The 19,649-nt window shown below is 39.6% G+C and overlaps 1 protein-coding gene across 1 annotated transcript in view; it reads right to left on the minus strand.

The window, feature by feature from the left end:
- CPA6 (carboxypeptidase A6) overlaps positions 1 to 19,649 on the minus strand; it is a gene marked incomplete at both ends in the record, with an annotated part of 126,282 nt that overhangs the window by 22,654 nt on the left and 83,979 nt on the right. Inside the window, 4 exons of the mRNA XM_083859022.1 lie at positions 2,685 to 2,789; positions 3,625 to 3,726; positions 4,657 to 4,771; positions 8,180 to 8,304. Coding sequence (XP_083715148.1) covers positions 2,685 to 2,789; positions 3,625 to 3,726; positions 4,657 to 4,771; positions 8,180 to 8,304 — 447 coding nt within the window. The remainder of the gene's footprint in view (positions 1 to 2,684; positions 2,790 to 3,624; positions 3,727 to 4,656; positions 4,772 to 8,179; positions 8,305 to 19,649) is intronic.

Here is a 19,649-nt window from a genome sequence, read left to right on the forward strand (position 1 = left end):
ATGCCTTTCTGTCTCAGCCTCCCTCCTTACTGCAGCATGTTCTCCTGGATAGGAAAGCTGCTCAGAAATTGCAGGTTAGTTCATCTTTACATTAACAGGAGTCTTAATAAGAAGACACACCATTGCTGCACACTGAAGTTTGGAGACCAGCTCCTGAATCTCATTTAGCTCTTTATGGTTACAAGCTCATCCAAATGGTCATGGCCTCACTATTTCTGTATTTTCCCTATACACTATTCTGATGCCTGAGGGGAGGCCACACATGATTATATGATCATGTCAGCATTAGGGTGTTGACAATGCAGAAGTTTACTCTCACAAAATCAGAGGAGGCATTAATACATTGTAGAATTACACAGTGATAGGTGGGAAGAAAAGTGAGAAAATTGTGTGTTTATAGGAAGAAGCTTGTAAAAACATACTGCAACCCTTATTTCGTGCAAAAAAATGGTATGCAAAGTTCTCAAAGCACATCTGTGGGGGCATTTTTAAGCCACTTTTGACTTTTGCCAATTACATTGCTAGGTAGTCTCCATTGTGTAGGCAGTGTCTCATCTTGAACAAAAGTTTGTTGGCTAGGAGAAATGGCAAAATCCTGTAAACATATAATGCATCTGTAAGGAATCTCAAATTACAAGAGTTTAAGTGGATATTTAAAACAAAAACAAACACAAACAAACAAACACCCCCCCCCCCAAAAACCCCAAACAACAACAACAACAACAACAAACCAGAATCAAAACAGAACCAGACAATTTGGAAGCAAAATTCCAATTCCATTTGATTTCACCTCTCATTTGAAAACTGTAAATGGATAAATATGGAGACTAAATACTAGACATCAAAAATAAAGGGAGACTCAAAGAAACATTGGAATCACTTGTTTTTCAGATAATATGAAATCCATTCCATTTAAGGTGAAATCCATCTATGAAGAAGAACAGCCAGCAGATCAATCCCTGGCTCTGAGACTGGCATCACTGGCAGAATTTTGGGGGTTTTGATCATGGGTTGGTTTACACAACAGCAGGCTTCCCAATAATATAGGGTGTACTTGTATCAAAGGGCAAAAAGAATCTTCGATCACAAGACAAGAGGTCTCATTGAAAGAGCTTTAAACTGGATTTGAAGGTGGAAGAGGATAAAACCATGCTTGATAGAGATAAACTTGGGGGCACCACACAGATCTTTGAGGGATGTTGTGTTAAAGAGGTCCTTCAGTGTGCCATCACAGTGGGGGCTGGGGATGGAGATCCATGTGGCAGCAAAGACAGAAGGGTTATTGATGTGTTAGAAACCACAGAAGTAACTAAAAATGGTCATGTAGGAATTAGGGCTTCTTCCCTGCAGAAGGCATTCGGATCAGTAGCCCAACTGAAGCACTTCTATACACATGGGATGGGCAACAAACAGGAGCTGGAAGCCATTGCACAGCAGAAAAGCTATGATAGTTGCCATCATGGAAACATGGTAGATGAATTCTTGACAGATTGAGACCAACTGTTCAGAAAGACCAAGGGCACTTAGTCACAGAGACCCCATGCAGGGCTACAGGCTGAGGGAAGAGTGGCTGAAAAGATGCCACTTGAAAAAGACCTGGGGGTGCCGGTTGACAGTGGCTGAATGAGCCAGTGTGTGCCCAGGTGGCCAAGAAGGCCAATGGCACCTGGCTTGTGTCAGCAATGGTGTGGGCAGCAGGACCAGGGCAGGGATTGTCCCCCTGTACTCTGCACTGGTGAGGCCACACCTTGAGTGTTGTGTTCAGTTTTGGGCCCTCACTACAAAAAAGACATTGAAGTTCTGGAGCGAGTCTGGAGAAGGGAATTGAAGCTGGTGAAGGTCTGGAGCACAAATGTGATGAGGAGCAGCTGAGGGATATGAGAGTCTTTAGAGAAAAGGAGGCTCAGGAGGGTCATTATTGCCCTCTACAACTACCTGAGAGGAAGCTGTAGCCGGGTGAGAGCTGGCCTCTCACCTCAATTAACAACTGATAGTTCAAGAGGAAATGGCCTCAAGTTGAGCCAGGGGAGGCTTAGATTGGATACTGGGAAAATTTTCTTCACTGACAGGGTTGTCAAATATTGGAACAGGCTGTCCAGTGAAATGTTTGTCACTATCCCTTTAGGTATTTAAAAGACATGTAGATGTGGCACTTGGGGTGATAGCTCAGTGGTAGACTTGATGGTGTTAGGTTAACTATTGGACTTGATGAGCTTTAAGCACTTTTCAAACCTAGAAAATGCTGTGATTCTCTTTTGTGATTCTGTGACTTTAGTTTTCTATTCCTATGAAATTACACAAAAGAGAAACGTCTCTTTTAAACTAAGTCCTTAAAAGAAAGATACTGCTGAACTGATCTGAAGCAGTACACACTGCACTGATTTACCTGGGCCATTACCAAAATTACTGAAAATCTTCACACTTTTAGGTCTTGGAATAAAATCCTAATTCATATATCTGCCAGTATATGTCTGGCATATTTTTGTCCTGTGCCTAGTTGTGTCTGGCTGTCACTAACAACTTTGTTTATTAAGCACTTAAGCATTCCATAAATAATTACAAAAAAGAGAGAGGTATAATAGATAGTTATTTTCCATATTGGTAGTGTGTTAGATCTGCTACAGCAAAAACGCGAAGTTTATTTAGCAGAAGGAACTGCATGACTGTAAATTTTAAACACTTACTTCTTTCACGAACCACTGGCAAAAGGCTGGGCCAATCCACTCCCTTGCATGAATCCCACAGTCTATCCAGACAGCTTTCTTGTAGGGCCGGGATCTTTTACCTAACTTGAAGTGTGAATATTCACAAAATACCAATAGATTCTATCACATTAGTGAAAACACAATGATGAGAAGGAAATAGAATACGAGAGAGACAAAACCATTTTGAATTTCCTCATATAAAGGAACACAAATTTACTGTTTTAAAAGGTATATGTCCAAGATAATGTTAGGCAGGTATGCCAAGATAATGAGGCTGACTTATGGAAAAAAACTGTAGGAGAGGTGAGATCTGCAAGTTCCCATTTATGAGGAATGATTATCACACGGAGCAGGATGAGAAACAATAACACTACATGAATTGCATTATAATGAATCAAATTTTCAGAACTCTTCAATAGGAGATGAAAAGAAAATACATTGAAAGTAAGATTTTTTGCATCTTGCTGACACACTCTAATTTGTGGTCCTAATCATGTGAGTTGAGAGCACACAGCCCTGAATTTTTTGTTGGTAGCTAAAGAAGAAGCATATGTGGCACATGCTGAGGAGGGGTCCACAGTCCTCTGGGATCTCTCTCCAGAATAACTGCTCTCCTAGTTGTCTATAAACAAAAAGCTTTCCAATCCCCTTAAATCCAAATCCTGCTAATTGGACTTGTCCTGTTATCTTTCTCCATGCATATCCAATCCAGGTAAATAGGATTTGGCTATTAGTTTTCCAGCTTTTTCCCCCCTTTTTCCATTAAAGATGACATTCAGAGAGATGCTTAGATTTTGGCAACTCATCCTTAGGAAACTCTGTTAAGCTGTGTCTCTGGTGTACATGCTGTAACATAAATAATTGTGTGTGTGTCACTGAATCCAGATTTTAGTCTCATTAATGACTATTTAATCTTTACCTTGAGTACATACAGTGGTCTCCCTTCATAGGATTTTCCAACAGAGAACATGTGAACAAGATCTGAAGAAGTTCTATTCAGATAATGCATCCAGTCCTCAATCTGCAAACACAGAAATAAAATCATGGCTTCAATCTTCGCATTTCATGGGAAGAAACTGTAATACATTTATTGAGCTCAGCTCTCAGTTCTATTTTTTTTATTTTTTATTTTCCTGTAGTTTATATTTTTCTCTTGTTTGTTTGTTTTTGTTTTCACAGTTTAACCATTATTTGGCACTCATAGCTCTATAGCCAGAGGGTGGATGCAGCTTTCACATGGGATTTTTTTTCGCCATTTCATTGTTGGGTATTACTGGAATGCATAAACTGTCGATCAAAAATACAGGGATGTGGCTAATCCACCATTGCCACTAAATATTACTGGAATGAAGAAAGAAGATCTGTGTTTATGCCTGCCAGAACACAATGGCAAACAGATTGACATGCAGGACTCAGTGATACCTGCAGTATTTGTTTCACAGGCACCAGGTTCTGTGGTGTAGCACTCTCCATGCTCAGCATAGTGACTTTGTTTTGGTGCAGACTGAAACTGCACATGTGACCACACTAAAATCAACAGGAATTATTTACACAGCCATCATTCAGGACGTATTCCTCATAAAGGAGTTTGTATGGATTTGTACCTCCTGTACAAACACTTAACCATTTACTCGTATTGCTTAATTAAATGACTTAGTGTGACCAATCACTCATTGAAATCTCTTATTCCACCAGAGTAAAAGACCTTTAAAAACAAAACTCAGATGCTCTGAAAGATAGTTGTATCTAAAGATAAGTCTTGAATACAAATATTATATATATATATATATATATATATATATATATTCCCCCCACCCGCAAAAGGAAGTGCCTGTTTTTGAACACTCCTAAAGATGGACAGGTAACCAGAACCTGTAGAGAGAATGAAACCTCAGCCTTACTAAATACAACATTGTAGTAGAGAAGAGAAACAATATGAATTTTAATGCACCTCTTCCAGGGAGTGGTACACTTCGTAGTTATACTCAGAGAGGGACCTTCGATTCCTATGAGACCTCCCTCCAGTTTGGTTTTCTATTGCTTCCTGTAGGTCTGATATGAGAATCCTAGGTAAAAAAAAAGATAGTGGTATTACTGAAAAACTGGATGAACATACAAGCTAAATCAGAACAACAGTCACGTTTAGAAGAAATATAGCAGAAGTTAAACCATCCTGACTTGACTTCATCTGTTACTTTTTGACGATAGAGTGCTTCAGGCTCACTTGAATATAAGCTGCCAAATAAATACTCCAGCTGCTTTGAAATGTAACCGTGCCTTCAGAAACACAATAAGCTTGTTAAATAAATAAAACAGAATGATGTAAATAATATAGCCAATGTGAAGAAGCACCCACTTTCATTTGTTTATGGAGCAGCATTTAATGTCTTCTTTTATAATAGAATTATATACTATGTGATCATGGATCTTCAAAAACTGATTTCAAACCATTTCAAAAATCTTTGTAGGCTTATGAAACCATGGACAGACTTTCTCTTGGGAGTGGCATGGAACATTACATATAGCTACAAGTTGCAGAGGCAAAACAAAAAAATTAAGAACTTGATAGCATTATCATTCTGTCTGAAACAAGAAAAAACAGCAAACAAAAAATCTAAAGTGGGCTTTGTTTACATTATCTACTCTGCTGTAGTTGTTTGCCAGTTTTTTTAAGATAACATAGGAAAAATATGAAAAAAACCTAAGTGAAATTTAAATATACTTGCATAAAAAGTGAGAGGTTCTTTGCATTAAGAGCAAAATGCAGAAAGAGTTGTGTGAGCTGAAACTTTCTTTTTTTTATGGCAAAAATAAATAATAACAAAAATACAAAATTATAACATGGAAAGCATTGAAAAATAATTATAATGAAGAAGTTGAAGCCTCCGTCCATCCCACCAGACAGTAGCAGAAGCTGGGAATATTGTCACAGAGGTCCGTAACAATATTACTGTAAAACTGAGAGTCATCCTTGTATGCCCCCTTCTCCTAGAGCACGGCAATGTGTAATCACCATGCCACTAATTCACTATTCCCATAAAAAGACAGTCACATTCAACCTTTTACATTTTTATAGGCATTAGCTTCCGTGATTGGAAAATAATGGAAAGAAATGGCATTTACTCTGCTTCTAACTCAGCTGTGCAGCAGATGTCTCAAAGGTAATAGGTCTATCTACATAGAGAATCAAAGTAAAGGTTACTCTCATCTTCCAATGCATTAGTGAAGTAGTTGTATAATTAAGAGTTACATTGTTCTACATCAGCAACATTCATTAAGCAAACTTAAGGATTATAGTCTTGACTTGCCAGGTGCTATATATACCATAAGACCAGTACTGTAAAGCTGATTAAAGGAATGATTTTATTCAAGACATCAGGGCATCTAATATTAAAACAAACCACTGGACTGCTTTGCAAAATTCTGATTAGCATAAGCACCTACCAGAATCAAGCTTACTCGGTTAACTTATGCATCTGTGCTCTAAATGAGATTCGATATTTTTTCTTTACTTTTAAATGACTATGTACTGTGTGTGCTTATAACACAAAGGCTTTTATTTCCCTCAGGTCTGAATGCAACGTAAGTGGCTTCTTTACCAGAAAACCTACAACCAAGGTAACTTGAGGCAGAGTTTAGCTGATGCCTGGCTTGTTTTCATGGACATATTGTCATGAAGTCAAACCCTAAGAGAGATAAGCCTGTTTTACAGGCAAGTGCTGGTCATTATTAGGGATGCCGAAATGTTTCCTGACTATTTAGATAAGCATCACTGCATCAAGCTGAAAATTTACCTGGAGATTGGCTCAGACTTTTCCAGTTCCAAAAGGGATGTAGAAATTTACCTCCATTGTAGTGTGTGAGAAAAAAAAAATTTAAAAAAAAAAAAAAAAAAAAGGTGAAAATCAGCCCTGTGAAAAGGAGCTGTACAAAATCTTGGCTGTGGAGCTGCATTTCAGCTCAGGGCTGTGGTCTCCACCCCAGCTGTGCTGTGGGCACGGCTGTGCTTGGCCAGCCTGCTTCTGCTGCTCCCTGACTATGGCTGTTATTGCTCTCATGATGAATCCTCCTGGCTCTTGTGGAGTTACAGATCTCAGGAGGCTTGTCAGGACAAGAACATGCTTGTCCAGGCTTTGCAGGGTTTTGCTCTCGATGGCTGGGACCATCCAAAACAGGCAGCAAGAAGAATAAGAGGGAGAGCAAAGGACAAGTCTGGACCTGGTAAAATGCTGCCCAGTTTCCTTCCAGTGCACTCAACTTGTATGCCAAAAGTCAGAGAGATTTTCTCTGTGGAAGATTAATCCAGTGCTGTGCTAGCATTTGTAGCATGTTTTTTGAGGTAAACTGCAGAGACGTTTTGTTCTGGCACATCTTGCCCTTGCACATTGCTTTGCAACCCAAGCAGAGGCCTTCAAGTACAGAGAGTGTTTATAACACATATAAAATGTCCTTCTGTCATTTCATTAAAGGTGATTACTGTGAGCAGGAACAGCAGCAGACGTGAATACAACTGCTGGGTCACAGTAATTAGGGAACTTTTTTTATAAGCACAGGAAAACAATTAGAAAAATCCCCATCTCAGTTTTAAACGTAAACAAAACCAAAGCAGTGCTGAACCCACATGAAAGTCACTCTGAACTGCAGCTATGGAGCTTGTGTACTTAATTCCCTTATGTTTGTTTCTGTATTTTTAGGACAACTAATTAAGAAGAGAGCATTGTTATAACAAAAATGGGATTCTGATGAGTACTATACATATGTATACATAAATACATCTACAGTATGATTTACACCATCATCACTGAGAAATAAGTATAAATAACCTCAAGTAGATCTTTATTTAGCAAATGTTTGAGAACTCATCTGCTGATTACTCAGATGCTTGGGCAGGTGATTGAAAAGGCTTTAAAGACAAGATCATTAGTCTTGTCCAGTATATCATATGGATAAATATGAAAGGATAAGTATACTCCAAAACTGCCTTGAATTTTTTTAAAGAAAGGAATACTATAAATGATATGCGAACAGAAGTGTGCATTTGTACTGTATGACTTGCATTGGTCACTAGGAATGGAGAATAATGGAAATAGTTCCTGTATAATTGATGAAAAAGTTTTGCCTCTGCATTTGCAGCTCACTTGTAAATAAACCTTACTTGTGCTAAATAAAGAAAGAAGCAAAGCAGGCTGCAGAATTGGTAATTACCAACCCTCTCTTACCAGATGTGATTTCACATACATTGAAAACACTTCAGCCTGACTCCAAAGGAGGACATTTAATTAAAGCTGCCTGCCTGTGGGAGATTTTCTGCTGCACCATTAAAGCGGTTGTTTTCTTGGCAATGCCTAGCTGTCTGCCAGCCTAATTGCTGTGGCGTGGAGCGCATTTTGGAGCCCACTTGGCCTGGTAGGTGCAGACCTGCCCTGAAGGCCACGTCTCTGGAGTGAGGCACGGGAAGTGAAGCACAGGCTTACGTGTACTGGATGTTTGCTTGCTGGAGGAAGGGCAGCAGGCTCCGCGTCATGTTCCGCGGTACTCGCACGTCAGTGACCGCACCTTCGACGATGTGCAAGGGGCTGCTGGGCTGCCACAAGTCCACCTGTAGTGCAGGAACCAACCTGTAATTCACATGCATTCAGTGTAGGTGGGGAAGTCCAGGAGAAGGCATGCTTGAAGGTAGGGCAAACCCCCTAGGCATGGTAGAGACAATAAAACTGCATTGGCTGGCCCAGCTCAACACCTGTGCTAACGGAGCAGATTTTGGGATTGATTGTGTCCAGCTTACTGCAACTCACCTGGGAGATTTGCCAATGAGAACAGAGAACAGTCTGCAGAATTTACCTCCTCAAACAGATCAAAACAAAAGCTACTTCCAGCTTCATGCATCTCCTCAGACTACTATACATGCCCATCGTAATAGCTCCTGTGTAGTCCATGAGTCTTTTTTTATTTTGCAAGGTATTTTCTGTGTTCACTAGGGCAGCAAAAAAATGCTAAAGAGATATAGAAAGCATAGCACATACCAGTGTTGTTTGCAAAATGTACTCGAGTTATATTCTTGATAATAAGCTGCTCAGAGGTCAGTAACAGGTCACCAAGACAATGAATACACAATAATTTTATATTAAAAGTCAAAATAACATGATTAAGATAATCATATTATGACAATCTTGTAAAAAATGATAGCTATTGAGCAATACCACTATTGTTATTGTGCCATCTGTATCTGCACATACCTAAGGGATGTTTCTTGTCCATTTTTACTTCCTTTTGTTGCCAAATCTGAAATACACTTGGATATTTTAGGCCAGGACATGAATTTTCAAGAAAGCAAGAAAATCTGCAAATCCCTTTTTCAAAGGGGTTTGAAACTCAGTGTTCTGCACCATGTAGTAATGTAGTGTACCAGCACAAACTCTTCAACAGAGGTGAGCACAGTTCCTCAGCCCATGTGAGAACAGTGGAAAGAACACAAGTCAACAAAACTCTTTCCAGAGCTTCTAGATATTCATAGGAGATTATAAATGGGAGTTTCAGCAACAATTTTTGTATCACAATGACAAATAGGCATGCCAAGATCCACAGGCCTTAAATATATGTTTGTGAGCTGAATACAAGGAAAGAAATTGATACTGACTACATGTCCACACATTTCTTAAAGAGAATCTAAAAAGGATTAATACTTGATAAATGACTTTTGGGTTTTTGTCTTGTCTTTTCCGTTTTATTGAATCAGCTGTGCTAGGCTGCACTGATGAAGCTCTTGATACAGCTCATGAGTGTCCAGTGCTTTCCAGGTATTTTAAAAGATTTCTATAATCTATACTTTAAAAGCTCTTCACTTCTTTTCTGCCATAGAAGCTATTTAAAAACATCAAATGCATTTACCTGGTCTTGCTATGGACCTCATTTGCAAGAGGAGTACAATCTTGCAACAGGGAGATTATAGGGAGACAGGTTTAGCTCTCACTATTTCTCAAATGACCTTGAGTAAGAATATTCTGATTACTAAGAGGGCATCTGATGCAGAACCTGGTGCTACCTCTTCCAGCAATGGTGAAGCTCAGCCAGTTAATCCAATTAAATGCCTGCTACTTTGGAAGGAGCAGAAGTGAAACACAGGGCCAGCCTCTTCTTGTTCTTGCCAAAACCACTCTTTGTTTCACACTGCCACAATATGGTCTCTGGATCCAAGTCAGAGTGGTGGGTGGGTGCAGCATCTTTTGAAGTCTAACACCAGGACTGGCAAAGTTCACGAGGCTTGTGAAGCTGACAGCAGCTATGACAGATGGTCAGTAGAAACCAAAGTCATGAATTAAATTGTGCTAAATGCTGCTTACAAATAAAGATTGTCTCACTGTGCTAACACCCTATGTTTGTTAGTTTAACTGTCTTTCATATTTTGATAAATTATAGGCACCCAGTGAAATTCCCCTTTAATTCAACATGGGGAATTTCACACATTAGATATGTGTATTTGACTTTTAAGATGTATTCCTAAAAATATACATCAGAAAGGGTAATTTTGTTGCTCTTAGAATAACAGTCTATCAATCAGCTCAGCTTGAGCCACCTCTATAAAAATAACAACAAATTGTTACATGCAAGCTAAAAACAACTGAAGGGAAGTGTCTCCTGGCCAGCTGCAATATCTAAGCACATAAAACTGGAATAGAAAAAAACCCCAACAAATCACAACTGATATACACATGAAACATTTCTTTGCTCTTGACAGTTACTCAGGATTTATTTTGGTGAAAATCACCATGGAGGGGATAAACCAACCAATATTCACACTATTAGTTATAACATCACCAGACTCTTGAAGTTCTGAGGTATTCTAATTGTTCCTCACATTACTGGCTATAAGTGGATATCAAAAGCAGAAGCAATCTTCTTTTTATTAATGAAATCTGTGGCATATTGCCAATATCCTCTTTTGGTGAAAATGCAATATCTCACCCCTGGCATTGTCCTGGAAGTGAGACAAAAAAATCCCATATTTAGAATGCAAATCATTCCAGTTCATCTCAGTTCCCTGTTTGGGTAATTTGGCTTCCTTTGACTCCCACTTCTCATCCTTTGCAATGTAAACGAAGCAGTCAGTGCTTCTCTGGGAGATGGTACCTGTGCTGTCCAGAATACCACTTCAGTCACTGGCTGAATTTTGCCTTATAAAGCATATAACAAACAACACGTTTCTCCAACAGACATCTTATATATATTGCAGCTGTCAGCTTGTCCTTGGTGTGACAAGTACATGAAAACTGACAAACAGAAGATGGATTTCTGAGCAAGTCCAACTATCCTCTACTCACTGTCATCTTTAGGACACTTCATCATTGCATCTCCCAAGGATTCTGAGGGTCTTATTGAAGTCATCACTCTTATTTCAATATCATTCCTCTCACAAATATGTCTTGGATTTCCATGCTGGGCTCTGCTGGCTAGTGAGTGGCAGTGAAACCAATTGCTGTCCTACCCTCTTCACTCTTTGTGATGAGGTGTTGTTACCCCCACACACTACACATGAGCCTTTATACAGTATTGTGGAATATCAGTCAGTGCCAAAAGATTTCTATTTGCTGTATGGGTGGTCGGATTTCCTAGGTGGGAGGAATATTCTCCAGCTACAAAACAAACTGATGCAGAAATCCTACAAAACTCCCTGAGTGTACAGCCAAATATTTGAACCTCAAAACTCACCTGGTATCTTGAGGCTAGAGGAAAAGCAATATGGTTTAGAGCATGTCTGCAAACCTAAATATTCTCATCTCCTTTGCAGAACACTTATTTGCACATCTTTTCCTGTCTTTCAAGCAGCAGGTTGCATTTAAAAGGTGTTGGGATGTTTAAAGCCTCTGGATAATAAGCAGAGCCCAGGTAAGATTTTTCAGCATGTTCAGAGTTGGGACCAGGAGACCAATTACTCAGCACCTGCCACTCAAGTGTGACCATGAGTACCTGTTCTCAGGGACAATGGTGGCTCCCCAGAGGCACAGTGAATGCTCTTTCCCAGAATCTCACTGGAGGCATGAGCCTCCTGATTTGCTTTCAATGAGGAAAAAATGGTATGTAAGAGCACACAGGCAGGTCTCTTTTCCTAAAGCATTTAAACACATTATTGCTCTATTTAACAAAGAAAGTGTATGAGATTACACTTTGTGACTACATAAAAAGTAGTCTTTTTTAACTGCCTGTTCTTTTTTCAACCTCATTTGTCCCACAAAAGTTCCTGTGGTTCAATTTTTGCTTATGAAACCCAGGTTTCTTAGTAAGCAGTTTTTCTTTAAACTGAGGTGTTAAAGACAGCTCAAATGTATCTATCAACTTGTACCTGGACACTTTCCAAGGTATAGCAACCCTGAACTCATTAGTCATGTCTCTAGGTTTTGGTCAGTGCAGTGATGAAAAGTCAGCACAAGACAAAAGGACAAATACTTTAAACAGATCTGGGTGCTTAACTAATAGAATTCAGAATTTCTTCCAAAGTTAAAATTATGCAAATAATTTTCCAAGAATACAAATGCTTTGTTAGTATAATTCTATATATCACAAATGGTGCACAGAAAACTCTTTTCTGGTCTGCCAAGACAGAAAACAGAAGAGGGAGTTTTTTATTCACTAATTCAGTTTCCTCCAGCTTGTTCCATGCCCATGGAAAGGAAGCCTGGGAAGAAAGGAGTCTCCCTGCTTTTCCCCACAAACACTCTCATGGCTGCATAAATCCCACAGTCTTTTTTTAAAATTCAAGTCACTGAAATAAATGCCCAGCTTCTTTAGACCATGGGGTTTAGGCTGGCCTTTGTAATTAAAGCCATTTTCTTGGGCAATAACCTCCAGTTGTCCCTCACTGCCTTTTCATAAGCAGATGTTTAATTTCTTCTTCCATTTAGCCTGAAAGGAAGATGCTTAGTGCTCTCATCAGGTCTGCAATTATGTATCAATCAAAAGAGATGATTGATGTTTGTCATGAAAATAACTAGAATAACTTTGCCATAACTTACATTTAGTATCTGGAGAAAACAGTTTATGATTTATCTGTGTTATTCCCCATGAAGACATGATTTTGTTAGATGTTTTATTACCTAGTAATTCCAGTTTTTATTCCTACTGAGTTGTGTCCAGCAATACATGTACCAAAGATGGCCTTATCCTTAACATCACTATGAATAGATTTCTTTGAGAAATGCTGTCAACTGTAAAGTTCAGAATATAATTATTTTTATGATGCCGTCGGTTGAAATGGCTTGGCATTTCTGAGTCTCTTGTAAAAGGGAACATGCAGTCAAAATGAAAGCAGAGGTAATCTTTGCTCATGGCCTCTTTCAGGAAACGTGGGTTTCTCATTTATATCCATATACTCATGTATAGATGCATAAAACCCCTAAGTCATGAAAGTCATTAGATATGTTTTCAATTATAAATCCAAGAGTAGAAGGCAGAGAATAGAAGTAAAAAACACTTTAGTCTTACTGGCATCATCAGAGGTTTGACCACCTGAGTTTTTATCATGTAATACATGGGAAACACAGTCATTTACATGTATGCACACAAACACCCCTCACATGCACATGTACAGTGTGCACCAGAATTTTAGACTTCTGTTGGTACACAAGAAAAGAAAGAAGCAAGCAAGAATGACTCCTGTTCACTATGACACTGCTGCATATTTACAGCAGTGCTCTGGTTGACCTGGAAAGTGCAGAACTGCTCCTCTGGAATGTCTTCACCCTCGCAAATGTTTTCAGGACCAGGACTGATTTCATCCTCCCTTGCTCCTGCCAATTAAGGAACTTAATTGACAGTCAGGACTGCCAATCTGCTTCAGCTGCCCTTTATGTGCTGCAAAATGGTCCAGTGGCAATCCAGTGTGGAATTCCCTGTGCTTTCTAAAAGGACTTACAAGGCAGTCCCTGTGCAAAGTAATTTAAGTTTCTGATTGAGTGCACTAGACATTTTACTGGCTCTAACTTTTCAGTATTTATTTGCTTTTCAGTGAGGCTGGTAAGAGTAATTGTGCCAATAAATCGGGAATGATTCATGGGATTGCAACAACTGTAACACTGGCAGGAACAGAACATGAACAATGCACAGCTTGAGGTTTCAAGTTTTGGAAATCTTTGTGGAACTATAACGAAGTAATGGTGTTCCCACTCTATTTACACTGGTATAATTTTACACAGGGTTCTACATTGAAAAGAACCTGTAGGCTATTCCTCAAGAGAGTCACTGAGATAAAACTCATACCCAATTATACAGTAACTGAATATCTGTTCTTACAAGTACAGATGCCATTGGGCCAAGTATATTTGAAAGCTGTGAAAAGGTCTTTAACAGACTCATTTAAAAAATGGCCAAACCCATCTTTTGTTTATTATTAAGCTATTTATGGCTTGGTTCAATTTGCAGTTTTTGCTGCACTGCATGGGAAATGGAATAGTAAGCCCTGGATCTGATTCTGCTCCCACTGAGGGTGTGCTGATGACTTTGTTGAGCTCAGGCTCAGGCTTCCTCAGAGGAAGTAGATTCCTTCCATCTCAGAAAATCCATGCTTTTTGTGTCTTTTGAGAACAATACTGTCACTACCTGGGCTACTCTGTTCTATCTTTTATTTTCCACTAAGGTATTTCTGCAAAAACATTTTCCTTTTGAGCCTGGCAAGTGGTCTCCAAACATGTATTTTGATATATTGATGAATACCCTCTGTTGTCACCTGATGTTCCTTGTGTATCTGAAGTATTTTAATATCTGACTGGAGCCCTAACCATGAGCTAGGGTAAAATCTAGACTGAAAACTACAGCACCAGCCTATATAGATATATCTGCTGTAGGTACAAAGCCAAATGCAGGCAGTGCTGCAAATTCTTATTTCTGCAAATTCTTCTGCAAATAAGAATAACTCCACTTGGGCTGACAGGCTTTCTTACTGCATTTCAGACAGGCTTTTGCCCTCTGAAGCCTTTTTAAGCATTTTCCTATGGAGGTGTAAACTATCAGATTTATAGCCAAGTGATCCTTTTCTCCTATGAGACATTTTTTCTGATTCCCTGAACTGCAATGACAGGATCAATTCAGGGATTACAATGGATAAGCAGCTGCTGTAAGGGCTGGAAAACAAACAAAAGGGAATGGAGTTCTGGCTTCAAGGCCAGCTAGGCTGGCTCCTCCCAAAGTTGAACAAGTACCTGGCTGTGCCCAGGAATTTCTTTTATAAAAACTATTGAAGAATGAGTGGTCTAACTCTATTATGCCAGGAATGTTCACAGAGCAGTTGGTTCTTTGCTACCTATACAAACAGTCCCAATCCCAGTCAGGCGTTATGTGATAAAAAGTACCTGGAGACCACCGATGGAGTACAAGTTATCAGTCAAGGCTCAAATGAAGTGCTGCTTCAAAAATAATGCTTACAAAGGAAAATTCCAGAGCAGATAAACAGAAGCTGCTGCATCTGAGGACCCAAGAAAATCCCCGTTTCTTTGCAAAGCACTTGGGAATGTGACATTTGTTTCTGTCAGTCAGGTCTAACAGAATTAAAACCATGAAAGGGTTCATAAATCAGCAACAGGCTCCTCAAATTGTCTTCTGAACAAGAAAGAGCAGGAGAAAATAGCCAGTCCTTGGAGAGGTGTAGAAAGCAGAGGGACAGCAGATGGACAAGAGGAGTCCTGAGGGACAGAGAATGGGCAGTAATGTTCATGTTACTGTGGTACTATCATCCTAAGTATTTATCTTTCATTTGTTGATTACTGTAATAATTTGGAAATGATTAGGGTGGAACAATGAGCCTGCAAAAATATATTTCTGGTATTAAACACTAAGTCGGGATTAAAGATTTAAAGATTTGTACCATATCTATAAAAGGAGAAATTATTTATTAGAGCAAAGGACTGCAACAGAAAATGAAAAATTCAAGACTGGCACCTGTGATGGCATTACAGCAGCAGCCAATCTAAAAGCTGGACAGTGATGTAGAGCTAGGAAAATAAGTAATTCCATGAGTTTGCACTTGAATTGTCAAAGTATCTGCTGCATTTCGGTCCATATGTAAATGTCCCATATGAACAATATGAAAATGTTCCTCAGCATTGCTATGCAATGTACTTGCTATACATGTATAGTATACTTCCATACTATACATCTTACAGGAAAGTCAAGGCAGGAGCTTCACCATCATTTATCCCTGTCATACTCACTGTCACATCCAGCCCCAGTGGGCTTTGGCACAAGGTCTGTGCCAAAAGCGTCTAAGGATGTGGGATGGCGCTGCTGGCAGGAAGCACAGTTACCAGGGTCTTAGTTTTCTTCCCCACAGAGACTGAAAGAAATGATGTAGGAACATGCTGGAGACAAGAGATACTGTTGTACACATACTGATGACCATCTCCCAGCTGCTACTACCTCTGCCACTCAGTGAAAACCAGAAACTGCCATCTCCTGCCCCCAAAAAAGAGCATGGCTCTCTGTTCCCCACCTGCTTCATTTCTTCTGATCTCAGGCACATACTGCCCTAAGGAACAGTTGCATACACAGCAGTGCACGATGCACAAGAGTTTCCTGAGAACTTGTTCTGGAGAGATATAGTCCTACAGTGAGGGGCTGGTGGGGAGGCACAGGGAACTGTGCTCAGCCTGGCTGAGACAAGAGTGGTCCAGGCCAGAGCCCCCTCCTGCTGCTTTGAGGCTGGAATGCAGCTTATCTGACTCAGTATATTTAGGCTTCTATATTTCTTCTTTATGCTAGCTGAGTTTATTGGTTAAATACATGCCCATTCAGGCAATTTTACAGAACTCACAACAGAAAAATTTTAATCTGTAGGGCTGGCTATTTTTACTGGCAGTGTAGATCTACATGCTATGTTCACCCCACCAGGGAAAAAAAAGCAATAGTCTGTCACCTCAAATTTAACAGAACCAGCCTATGAAGGAATCAATTTATAATAATGATTAATAACAAAGTACTATGAGCAATGGAGCTATAGACCAAAACTAATTTGTGGAAATTACTCAGCAAGTGATTATGACTTATGTGATTTGCCACTGGGCAATTCATGAACAAAAGTAAAATGTGTGGAATGAAACGTTCATTTATCCATTATTCACTCAGTATAAGCAATGGCATTCACACGGTAGCAGAGCCTGGTCAATTTGGGTAGAATTCAGAGATTTGTTACACCAAGCATTATAAAGACTCTTTTTTTTTTCTTTTCCTCAAATAAAGGGGGCAAATATCCCTCCTATGAAGCTCCAGATGCTGGGTTTAAGACATTCTTTGGGACTAAACTTTCTGTCAAAGTGTGTGAATTAACCTTACAGCTCAGGTATTGGTAGAAGAGCAGTCCTGTTTGACATCAAGAGGTTTCCATGTGAACTAGAAACCCTGAGTAGTCCTTCAAATTCTTATATGAAATTTATGGGTTATGTTTTAGCTCAACTGTCACTGTCCAAGTTAATCACTGGGGAGACATTCTAAGATACTTCAAATACATCAAGACATATAGCCAATTCCAAGACAATTCTTCAAGGATGTCTCAGTGTCAGTTTCTGTAAATGCACATTTGGGAAAGATTTCTTTGGTATCTAGTGCTTTTCCCAAAAGGGATGGACCTTGTTGACCTCTGCATGACTTCAGCATGGCAAAAGGCAAAGCTCTCACCACTTCTTTCCCTACTGCCCTGGCATTAGAGCAGACTGTAAATGACAAATTTACTCAGGAAAAATGAGTGACAACAGTAATTAAGAAGCTGGCAGATAAAATGAGTGAAAAGACACATTGCTGTTCTTTCTAATGCTGGTTTATTTTCTTCTTGGTTCTTTCCTCTTTGTCCAAATCTTTGTGATAATGTCCTTCAGAAGGATAGGATAATTTGAACTGAACAGAGAGGAGTTTTTCTTATAATTCTGTGGATTATGAGAGGTAGGCCAGAAGAAAAGGCTAGGTCACTCTGTCTTACAAGTGTAAATTCAAAGGCAGAAAAAAAGGACTGGAATGAACATAGAACATCACAAGTATAGAAAACCTCCCTCCACCACACACAGTGAGGAGGAGGGATTATGTTCCTTTTGCCTTATTCCCACAGATGGTCTGTTCTGTGCAAGGAAATCCTGCAACAAGCATACATTCTGTTTGTGCAGAATCTATTCTTGTGCTAGAACTGTCCTGGGAATTTATTCAAAATATTTATGTTGTGCATGGCTCACACCAGGAATAAACTGGGCTCCCCAAATGATTTTTGCACCACAGTTCCTGTTTGACTAATGGGGACTAATCCTGACATCCCATGTAACTTTTGGTCCTCTGAAATATACCTGATCTCTAATAGACTGACTTTCCAGGGTAGAAAGCCATGTCTGAACTGAAACCCAATGTATGTATAATTCTCAATTCAACAACAAAAGTGATGATGTAAGTTTTATTTTTATTGACTTTCCTTGATACTGACAATGGCAGAGAATACTATCAGGCCATATCATAACTCAGGCTGAAAACTGAATTTTGCACAACACTGAGTACTATAACAAAATTGTAATGTATCGATGTAGGAGAAGGGAATACAGGTGACCTCGTCCTTGATAAGTAACAGCTGTGTTAATTACACAACACAGCCTTGCCCCTGATGAATCACAGCTATATCCAATAAAGAGAAGTGTGATAAAAGGGAGTGGGTTAGCTACTAAAGGGGAGGATCACAAGGTGACAATCATGAAGAAGAAGGATCCTGGAGAGAAAATTGCTGCTGTGAGGTTGGTCTGGGTCTGCAGTTAGAGTCTGTTGTTGGAACCTGCAGCCATAGTCTAGCTGGGTAAAAGCCTGCAGTCAGAGTCTGCCAACTATGTGCAGTCACAGTTTAGCAGGAAATCACCAGCAGTCAGAGGCTGCAAGGGAAACCTACAGCAGGAGCTGCAGCCAGAGTCAGTGAATAGCTGGAGTCAGGATGGCTGAGCTGTAAAGAGGAATAAACCAGGGCCCTTTTTATGCTGTAATAAACAAGAACTCTGTGTCTTGGCTCATTTCTACCCTCTAACAAGAAGGCTGCTGTGACATCTCGAATGGATCCATGTTCCATCTTTATTTCCCCCTTGAGAAACAGAATCTGTGAGCAATGTAACAGGTTAGTATTAATTTACTGCTCAAACCACAATAGATTCAAAGGAGATGTGTATTTGAACCAGTTCTGGCTTTCTGACTCAAAAATTAAAAAATCTCAAGTGCAGTTTTTGTAATTATAGGAATTTGTACATCTCTGTTGACACTTCTACTCATATTTCTGTTGTTTGTCAGGCATATTGTGTTAAGATAGCAACAGGACTATATCTGAGGTTTGTTTGAACCTTATTTTGCACTATTGAGGTGTTTTGGTTTTTTTGTTGTTGTTCACTGTCTTCTGTTTTCTCCAGAGCTTTGGAGACTGTTGGGCTTTAAAGGCTCGTATTTAAAAAGCTGAAGGTAGGTACATCCACTGTCCATTGAATTTCAACTCTCAAAGTCCAGGGGCAGGAGAAAGACGCAGGAGAATTGATACGGTGACTTAAAGATTGCACAACTCCAAATACGTGGCTCTCCAGAGAGGCTGATGACTCGCAGCCACAACTGACTTTTGCTAGTATTGTAAGGACAGTGCATTTCTGAGGAGCATTTCAATAGCATTTCTTGCTATTGATCCACTTCATGAGGAATAACTTGAGATTTTTTTTGTGGAGTGGAAATGTGATAAATTAATGTTAAATATATCCATTACTTATTATCCACTTGGGTGTCTCTTCCACCCCATGCAGATGGGCAATGAAACTGCTGCAGATGGAAGAGCCCTAAGACCTGACATGCAGCCAAACCCAGCCTGTGTTCATGATACTGGGTGTCACTACACTCTGTCTTTTTTGAGTCTTCCTTTCAACTTCCTCAGCTTAGTTTCTCATCAGAATCAATCATTTTCTAATTAACTAG

The sequence above is a fragment of the Zosterops lateralis genome (assembly GCF_965231275.1).
Source record: "Zosterops lateralis genome assembly, chromosome: 1".
Lineage (NCBI taxonomy): Eukaryota > Metazoa > Chordata > Aves > Passeriformes > Zosteropidae > Zosterops > Zosterops lateralis.